The 10,000-nt window shown below is 44.4% G+C and overlaps 1 protein-coding gene across 1 annotated transcript in view; it reads left to right on the top strand.

The window, feature by feature from the left end:
* LOC143275436 (neo-calmodulin-like) overlaps positions 1 to 9,627 on the top strand; it is a 79,550-nt gene extending 69,923 nt beyond the window's left edge. Inside the window, exons 5-6 of the mRNA XM_076579534.1 lie at positions 6,359 to 6,601; positions 8,337 to 9,627. Coding sequence (XP_076435649.1) covers positions 6,359 to 6,601; positions 8,337 to 8,362 — 269 coding nt within the window. The 3' untranslated portion in view covers positions 8,363 to 9,627. The remainder of the gene's footprint in view (positions 1 to 6,358; positions 6,602 to 8,336) is intronic.
* Positions 9,628 to 10,000: the final 373 nt, after the last annotated feature.

Below are 10,000 nucleotides of genomic sequence, written 5' to 3'. Positions count from 1 at the left end.
ACGGATGTTGGGGGGGGGGGGAGGGAACGAACGATCGAGCCAACGACCCAGACCACGGAGCAAAAGGGAAATAATGAATTCGAGCTAATCAACAAAAACAATGAGAGAGAAATCTATCTATCTATATATCTATCTATATATGTATATATGTATCTATCTGTCAGTCTGTCTATCTACATGTTTTTATTTGAAAAAAAAAGAGCAACAACAACAAAAAAAGCAGGGCATACTCATACACGCACATACGTAACGTAATGCATGTATACATACACTGCATGCACAATATGAAAAACATACATACGTTTAGACATACATAGCAAATATGTGAATGGCACAGAGAGAGAGAGAGAGAGAGTTCTATGTTGATGTGTGAGATAGGATAGTTCTGTCTATATTGATGTCACAGAGAGAGAGACTGACAAACAGGTATGGCCATGTTGATGAGAGAGACAGACAGACAGACAGACGGATAGTTCTGTCTTTGCTAATGAGAGACAGACAGACAGACGGACGGATACGATTAAAATGAGGACGGGCTAAAGGACACGGGAATAGATTGCAGAGTATATAATTATTATCTCCAATTAGAGTACTTCATTTGTGGTGCACGCTACATAGACATTGCGCGCGCGCGCACGCACACACATACACACGCGCGCCCAGGCATACACACACACACACACACACACACACACTAATATCACTTACCGTGGAAATACATTAAACTAAAGACTGCTGCTACTACTACTACTATTAATACTACTACTACTGCTGCTGCTGCTACTACTACTACTACTACTACTGCTACTACTACTACTACTACTGCTGCTGCTGCTGCTACTACTACTACTGTTGCTGCTGCTGCTGCTGCTGTTGCTACTACTACTACTACTGCTACCACCACACTGTAGAGTGATGACCTAGAGGTAACGCGTCCGCCTTGGAAGAGAGAGAATCTGAGCACACTGGTTCGAATCACGGCACAATCGCCAGTATTCCCCCTCCCCCCTGCCCCCGCCTCCCTCATTCACTAGACCTTGAGTGGTGGTCTGGACGCTAGTCACTCGGACGAGACGATAAACCGAGATCCCGTGTTGCAGCATGTACTTAGCGCACTTTAAAAAAAAAACAAAAAAACCACGACAACACACACACACACACACACACACACACACACACACACACACACACACACACACACACACAGGAAAGAGATTGAGAATCAGACAGAGACGGAAAGTAAGAGAGACAAACAAACAGACAGACAGACAGACAGAGACAAATAACCGCAAAACACACATACACTCCAGTGTAAGCAAGAAAGAAAGGTTGAGAGAAAGGTAGAGACAGAGAGTGGAAAAGACACAGAAACACAGAGAGAAATAAAAGAAAAAGACTAACATTCAGACTAAAAAGACCAAAAAAAAGACATTTGCAAAAAACAAAAACAAAAGAAAAAACAAAAAAGAAGAAGAAGCAGAAGAAGAAGAAGAAGAAAACTATAGAATAAAAGAAGACAACAAAATTCGAAACAGCAATCGAAGTACAAAAGACCCACTTTAAAAGACCCAGAACGATCAAAGAATCGAAGTTCAGTCAGAAACTCCACCAGCGACTGTTCGAACGAATAGCGGGAATCTCCAGGTTTTTCAGTCAAAGGGAGAGAGAAATAACACGCATTTTAACTCCAACTTGTTGAAATCCAATCTGTAACGACAAAAGCTAGACAAAAACATAAAAGGAGCTTTGTGCAAGGTTGTTCTTCTTGTTCAGAATTCTTGCACATCTTCTTCTTCTTCTTGTCCTCCTCCTCCTCCTCCTCCTCCTCCTCCTCCTCCTTCTTCTTCTTCTTCTTCTTCTTCTTCTTCTTCTTCTTCTTCTTCTTCTTCTTCTTCTTCTCCTACTCCTCCTCCTCCTTCTTCTTCTTCTTCTTGTCCTCTTCCTCCTCCTCCTCCTCTTTCTTCTTCTTCTTCTTCTTCCTCCCCCTCCTCCTCCTCCTCCTCCTTCTTCTTCTTCTTCTTGTCCTCTTCCTCCTCCTCCTCTTTCTTCTTCTTCTTCTCCTGCTCCTTCTTCTTCTCCTCCTCCTCCTCTCTTCTTCTTCTTTTTCTTCGTTCTTCTCCTCCTACTCCTCCTCCTCCTCTTTCTACTTCTTCTTCTTCTTCTCTTCCTACTCCTCCTCCTCCTTTTTCTTCTTCTTCTTCTTCTTCTTCTTCTTGTCCTCCTCCTCCTTCTTCTTCTTCTTCTCCTACTCTTTCTTTTTCTTCTTCTTCTTCTTTTTCTTCTTCTTCTTCTCCTCCTTCTCCTCCTCCTTCTTCTCCTCCTCCTCCCCCTCCTCCTTCTTCTTGTTCTCCTCCTCCCCCTCCTCCTTCTTCTTCTTCTCCTCCTCCTCCTCCTCGTCCTTCTTCTTCTTCTTCTTCTTCTCCTCCTCTTCCTACCCCCTACCTCCTCCTCCTCCCCCTCTTCTTCTTCTTCGAACCAAAACAACCAGGCTTCTGCTCAACGAAAGAAATAGAAGGGTTCCATGCAATTTAAGTAGGTCTGCGGTTTGAAACAAAATCTGTAACACTGTAAGGCACACTTAAAAAAAAAAAAAGCCACAGAACGTTGAAAGGATTGAAGTTCAATAAGAAACACAACCATCAACTGTTCGAACGAAAATCGGAATCTCCAAGTTTTCCATTCAAAGGGAGGAAGAGATTACATGCAGTTAAACTGCGACTTGTCTGTGGTTTGAAATAAAATCTGTAAGGAAACCAGCTAGATTTTTAAAAATAAAATAAAATAAAATAAAATAAACTTAAAAGGGGCTTTGATTGTGCGAGGTCGTTGTTGTTGTTGTTGTTGATGATGATGATCTTCTTCTTATTATTATTATTCATCTTCTTCTTCTTCTCCTCCTCCTCCTTCTCCTCCTCCCCCTTCTTCTTCTTCTTCTTTTCTTCTTCTTCTCCTCTTCTTCTTCTTCTTCTTCTGCATCTTCTTCTTCTTCTCATATTCATTGTCTTCCTCCTCCTCCTTCTCTTCCTTCTCCTCTTACTCCTCCTCCTCCTCTTCTTCTTCTTCTGCGTCTTCTTCTTCTTCTCATATTCATTGTCTTCCTCCTCCTCCTCCTTCTCTTCCTCTTCCTCCTCCTCTTTCTCTTCCTCCTCCTCCTCTTCCTCCTCCTCCTCCTACTTTTTCTTCGAACTAAAATCTGTAGGCTTCTGTTCAAAGAGAGAAAGAAATGGGTGCCATGCTATGAAAGTAGGTCTGTGGTTTGAAATAAAATCCACAACAGAGCAAAGCCAGATAAACGTAAAGGCGTGTGGAACTGTAATTGTGAGAGGTCGTCCGTTTGTAGCCCAGTGACCTAGACTTCGTTTAAACGAGAAATGGTAAACGTTTTTTGTTGTTTTTCTTTTCTTTTCGTTCTCTCTCTCTCTCTCTCTCTCTCTCTCTCTCTCTCTCTCTCTCTCTCTCTCTCTCTCTCTCTCTTAAATATGTGTATGTGTGTGAGTGTGTGTGTGTGTGGGCGCGCGCGCGCGTGTACATGCCTGTGCGCTTCAAAACATACTCAAGGGACATCACTCTGGGTCGTTTGATCGGCACGAGAATTGTTACGAGTTCTCTACCTTTCTCTCCTCCCCCTCCACCACCTTACACACACTTCCACGGGGAAGGGAGGGGAAAGGCTAAGGGGGGGGGGGGGGATGCGGGGAGGAGTGGGGGGGGGGGGGGGAAGAAAGAAAAAGAAAAGGAAAGAGGAAAAAAAGAGAGAATATGTCTGGAAACATTAACGGGGAAAAAATGGGAGTAAAAAGAGCGGGATTGGAAGTTCGGGGGGAATTGGTTGGGGAGGGGGAGTGGATGGGTGTGTGTGTGGGTGGGTGGGGGGGTTTGGGGGGGGAGGGGTGGTTGCTGGGAGGTTAGGGGGGAGGGGCGGGGTGGAGGGGAGGTGGGGGGGGGGGGAGGGAAGAAGCCATTTCGTGGGGCTGAAGTTTTGTCCCCTTTAATTGGGTGATTGTAATCGAGCGAAAGTGAGATGGAGGAATATTGGAGAGAAGGGCTTTGAGAGAGAGAGAGAGAGACAGAGACAGAGACAGAGACAGAGAACGCAAGAACGCAACGCAAGAACGCAAGAACGCAAGAATTTTTATGTAAGGTCACCGACCTGTATACATTTTGGGTGCACGTGTTGCACACACAGCTTAACTAAAATAAAATAGGAAGAACGAAAACAATCCACTTAATACACAGTGAGCTCACTGAGAACAAGTAAACTAAATGAAAAGCACAAGGCTGATATGTCTGTTTAGGGCTGAAAGTGCTCTTCTCTCAGTCTTAATGCATCAGTAAAAAACAAACATTGCAACATCTCTGGTCACATTACAACTTTCGTTTTGCAGCTGACAGATTTCTAATATTTTGCATATGCTTAAGCAAATATTTCCTTCTAATATCTATATATCTTCTAGTACATGTAGTTCGTTCTCTATTTACCACCACATGGGCAGTTTTTCAAAACATCACGATAACGCTGATTTATTTTTAGTTCATTTATACCAAAACGGAACTTAATGAAAGCCGATCTAAATTTACTGATGGTAAGATGAGATAAGTATTTTTCAGGTTGTAATAAGGATTGAGAGAGAGAGAGAGAGAGAGAGAGAGAGAGAGAGAGAGAGAGAGAGAGAGAGAGAGAGAGAGAGAGATGAAAAAAAAGACAAAAGAAAAGAAAAACAAAAAGCGCGAAAGAAAAAAAAAATCTTAATTTTTGCTTCATAAGGAAATTAATCCCGTAATTCTGATTGCGAGTTAGGGTTGTCTCCAGTTGGCGGCTATCGACTTCTTCTTCTTCTTCTCCTCCTCCACCATCACCACCTCCTCCTCCTCCTGCTACTCCTCCTCCTTCTTCTTCTTCTTCTTCTTCTTCTTCTTTCTTCTTCTTCTTCTTCTCGTACTTCATCATTATCATCATCTTCTTCTTCTTCTCCTCCTCCTCCTTTTTTCTACTTCTTCTTCTCCTCCTCCTCCTTCTTCTCGTACTTCTTCTTCTTCTTCTTCTTCTTCTTCTTCTTCCCCCCAACCATATCATCATTCTCAAGTTCGTATTTATTTTTGACGGGCGCAATAGCCGAGTGGTTAAAGCGTTGGACTTTCAATCTGAGAACGGCGCCTGTGGGTAAAGAGACATTTTTCCGATCTCCCAGATCAACATATCAATGGTGCAGACCAGCTCAGTTGCCTGACCCCTTCGAGTGTATACGGCAGGCAGAAATCAAATCGCACGTTAAAGATCCTGTAATCCATGTCAGCGTTCGGTGGGTTATGGAAACAAGAACATACCCAGCATGCACACCCCCGAAAGCGGAGTATGGCTGCCAACATGACGGGTTAAAAACGGTCATACACGTGAAAGCCCACTCGCGTATATGCGAGTGAACGTGGGAGTTGCAGCCCACGAACGCAGAAGAAGAAGAAGTATTAACATAAATTCTAGTTCAACTTTCCTCATCATTCTTGAAATTTGTATTTCTCAACAAGATCGAAGTTAAAAAAATAAATAAATAAAAATAAAAAAGAAGAAAAAAAAAGAGACTCTAATAATTGGTAACAATTATAACCGTGGGAGAAAATGATTGTGTTAAAATGTAAAAGAAGGAAAGACAAACAGAAAGAAAGTAAGAAAGAAAGAAAGGGAATAAGAAGAAAAGAATGTCATCTCTCTCTCTCTCTCTCTCTCTCTCTCTCACACACACACACACACACACACACACACACACACACACACATACCTCCTCCTCCACAACTACCGCGACAACCACCGTTATTACGTCATTACACATGAAAGAAAGAAAGAAAAAAAAAAGTAAGGACAAAAAGTTCAAGCCATTATGAAGTTGCGAACTTTGGCACTGAATCTTGGGAACATTCTGCTATTCTCAAAAGTTATTACGGTAAGTACGTCTGAATTTTCGTTGTTTTAGAACTTTTATTACGCTACACTGATCCTACAATCGAACCGTTTACGCTTCTTGAAGAATTTTTTTTTCGATACTTTAATTTTGTCATCGCTTAGTAACTGCAGTGCTGCAATTATCGATTTTGACATTAGCAGGAACACATACACACACACACGCACGCACGCACGCACGCACGCACACACACACACACACACACACACACACACACACACACACACACACACACACACACACACACACACACACACACACACCACGTATGACGTCGACCCTTCGCGTGTAAGGAGTTAAGAGCCGAAACACTTGACTGAGGGGAGGCTTCTTCTCTGAAGACCTTGTACTGTCCAGCTCTCCCTAGAGTTTCTTATCACCGCATATTGTTTGTTATCACACAGGAAACGGAATCATCGAGTTCGTCCCAGAATACATCATGGACATCCTGTCGCCGGATCTGACGTCAGACTCGGCCGAGGAGTGGTTCCAGCTGGAAGACACTGATGATGACGGCTTCGTGAGTCGTGAGGAGCTGATGAGCATCGCTCAGCGACTCGGGATGAGCGATGAGCAGGCGGAGGAGAGCGTTGCCAGCTACTACATGTCCGTGGACGAGGATGGTGACGATAGACTGAGCTTCGATGGTGAGCTGGTTCGTTCGTTTTGGTAGGACCGGGGAGGGGGTAGGGGTTGTGGTGGTGGTGGTGGTGCAGTGATGATAGACGGATGGGGAGTTCGTTTTGGGGGTGCGTGGGTGGGGGTTCACTGGGGGCGTGGGGGGGGGAGGGATAGGATGGTGGTAGTGGGTGGATGGGAGAGGTGGGGAGGTGGGGGCTCGTTTTGGGGGTGTGATGGTGGTGGTGGGGGTGGATGGGAGAGGTGGGGGAGTGGGGGGTTCGTTTTTGGGGTGTGATGGTGGTGGTAGGGGTGGATGGGAGAGGTGGGGGTGGGGGTGTTCGTTTTGGGGGTGTGATGGTGGTAGGGGTGGATGGGTTGAAGTGGGGGAGTGGGGGTTCGTTTTGGGGGTGTGATGGTGGTGGGTGGATGGGAGAGGTGGGGAGGTGGGGGCTCGTTTTGGGGGTGTGATGGTGGTGGTGGGGGTGGATGGGAGAGGTGGGGGTGGGGGTTCGTTTTGGGGGTGTGATGGTGGTGGTGGGGGTGGATGGGAGAGGTGGGGAGTGGGGGCTCGTTTTGGGGGTGTGATGGTGGTGGTGGGGGTGGATGGGAGAGGTGGAGGAGTGGGTGTTCGTTTTGGGGGTGTGATGGTGGTGGGTGGATGGGAGAGGTGGGGGTGGGGGCTCGTTTTGGGGGTGTGATGGTGGTGGTGGAGGTGGATGGGAGAGGTGGGGGGGAGTGGGGGGCTCGTTTTGGGGGTGTGATGGTGGTGGTGGGGGTGGATGGGAGAGGTGGGGGAGTGGGGGTTCGTTTTGGGGGTGTGATGGTGGTGGGTGGATGGGAGAGGTGGGGGTGGGGGCTCGTTTTGGGGGTGTGATGGTGGTGGTAGGGGTGGATGGGAGAGGGGGGAGGTGGGGGCTCGTTTTGGGGGTGTGATGGTGGTGGGTGGATGGGAGAGGTGAGGGAGTGGGGGTTCGTTTTGGGGGTGTGATGGTGGTGGTGGGGGTGGATGAGAGAGGTGGTGGGGGGAGGGGGGATCGTTTTGCATATCTTTTTATCACAACAGATTTCTCTGTGTGAAATTCGGGCTGCTCTCCCCAGGGAGAGCGCGTCACTACACTACAGCGTTTTTCGTTGTTGTTTTTTTCCTGCCTGCAGTTTTATTTGTTTTTCCTATCGAGGTGAATATTTTTCTACAGAATTTTGCCAGGAACAACCCTTTTGTTGCCGTGGTTCTTTTACGTGCGCTAAGTGCATGCTGCACACGGGACCTCGGTTTATCGTCTCATCCGAATGACTAGCGTCTAGACCACCATTCAAGGTCTAGTGGAGGGGGAGAAAATATCGGCGGCTGAGTCGTGATTCGAACCAGCGCGCTCAGATTCTCTCGCTTCCTATGCGGACGCGTTACCTCTAGGCCATCACTCCACTATATGGTTTGGTCTAGATTGACATCTAAGCATTTTATATCTTTCGTGTACACAAGTGTTGAATGACTGTGATTCTCTGGTATTTTTTTTGTGTTTTTACACAATAAGTGAATTTTTCTTGTTGAAATGATAAAGTGTTCTGTATTCTGTATCCATCTATTTTTCCTTCCTTCCATCCATCCTATCCATTCATTTATCTGTTCATCCATCCATCCATCAATCCATTTATTCATCCACCACTCACTCAATTCCTCATGTTATGAAAAGGGCACGGTTCCATCACACTGAAATTTATTTGATAATCATCACATTATTCCACAAATTTTTGTTGCAGAGTACAGAGTGCTGTACCAAAAGTAAATTTTAAAAAAAAGAAAGAAAAAATGGAGAAAAGAAAGAAATAACAAAACAAAACCAGACAACATAATAATGAAGACCGAGTCAAGGCAAGAAGACTTCATAGACCTGCCTACGTCATAGATTCTGCTTACGTCACAGATCTGCCGACGTCATGGATCTACATACGTCACAGATCTGCCTCCGTCATGGATCTGCCCACGCCATCTTCTACAGATCTGCAAAACGTCTCACCCCCCCCCACCCCTCCCTGCCCCCCAACTCTCGACTCCTCCTCCCCCACCCCCCCCCCTTCCCTATCTACCCCCCAGTCTGCTTTTCTATGGTTTTCACCCCAGCCCATGTCGATGAAATTCGCCTACCATGACCCTTCCTCTACGGTAGCCTTTACTGGTAGCTGCACCCTCCTTTGGTGACTTTTTTTTTTTTGCAAGTTCTGAGAAAAGAGAAATAAATGACTTGTGGTTTGTGGATGTGGCTGTCAGCTTCTTCTTTTTTCCCCCGACATATTTCATCTAACAGATATGATGTAATGTCCACTACAAAAAAATATATTGTGTAAGAAATAATATCAGACAATACTAATACAAATAGACGTATCGACTTCGTATTCAGAACGTTAACAGAACACTCATATATGTATCATACTGTGATATACATTGTCTTGTCTATCTTATCTATCTGAGAGAGAAAAAAAACAAGCTTAGCAAATAATCCATTTACTAGATAGTTATTAAAAGTGACATACACTCCCAAAAATAATCCATTTCCTAGATACTTACCAAAAAGTGGCATACGCTCCTTTGTCTATTTTACCGCAGGAGACAAAGGTTTCAAATAATCGATTCATTGTTGGAGTTTGACATGCTAAAGTGTATTTGCTTAATACAATGTGCATTATCAAACCGTGGATTCGGCTATCTTTGAAAAATTAACATTTGCAAAATGGCAATCAGGCATAATTCATTATCCTTATACTAATCACATTCATTTGTATTTAAACGGAAATTACTTTATGAATTAAGCCTTTTGGGAATTGTGGCGTAAATATGCTCCCGCAATACAACATTTAATTTTGTGCATATTTTATCACTACGTAGCTGTTGTTAAAAGAATGTACAGACACATACACACGTATTATGCATGCGTGGTCAAATACAAACATACGTGCGCGTGCATGCGCGCAGGGCTCTGAAAAAACCTTTTCATGTGAGCTTAGTCAAATGTGTGTTATAATTAATCTGCTCAGTTCAGTTCTCAAGGGGGGGGGGAATCCTCGACTGACATAAGTTTCATTGTTTCATAGATATCACTTTCCAGTCAGTCTTATTGTCTTTTGTCCACGTCTAGTTGGATGAGTTTGGTATTTGGATCCTTGCTGATTATTTTTCATGCGTTTTAGATCCAATTCTTTCCAAACTTATTTTACATTGACTAGCGTTTGAAATTGTTTCCAATAAACGTGGTTCTAAATAGATCTGTTCCAAATTATATGTTTTCATTAATTTCATATCTCTTCCCCGAAATACTGCTGATCAATAAACATACTGACGAAGCATTCTGAGTTCTTTCAAAATATTCGCTGTATATTGGTGAGTTCTTGTGGTTTGCGTTTAGCTTAAGACTGGTTTACGCTAAACA

Source organism: Babylonia areolata, chromosome 30, assembly GCF_041734735.1.
Source record: "Babylonia areolata isolate BAREFJ2019XMU chromosome 30, ASM4173473v1, whole genome shotgun sequence".
NCBI classification, from domain to species: Eukaryota; Metazoa; Mollusca; class Gastropoda; order Neogastropoda; family Buccinidae; genus Babylonia; species Babylonia areolata.
Note: the sequence above shows the minus strand (reverse complement) of the source record. Positions and strands in the feature narration are given on the sequence as shown.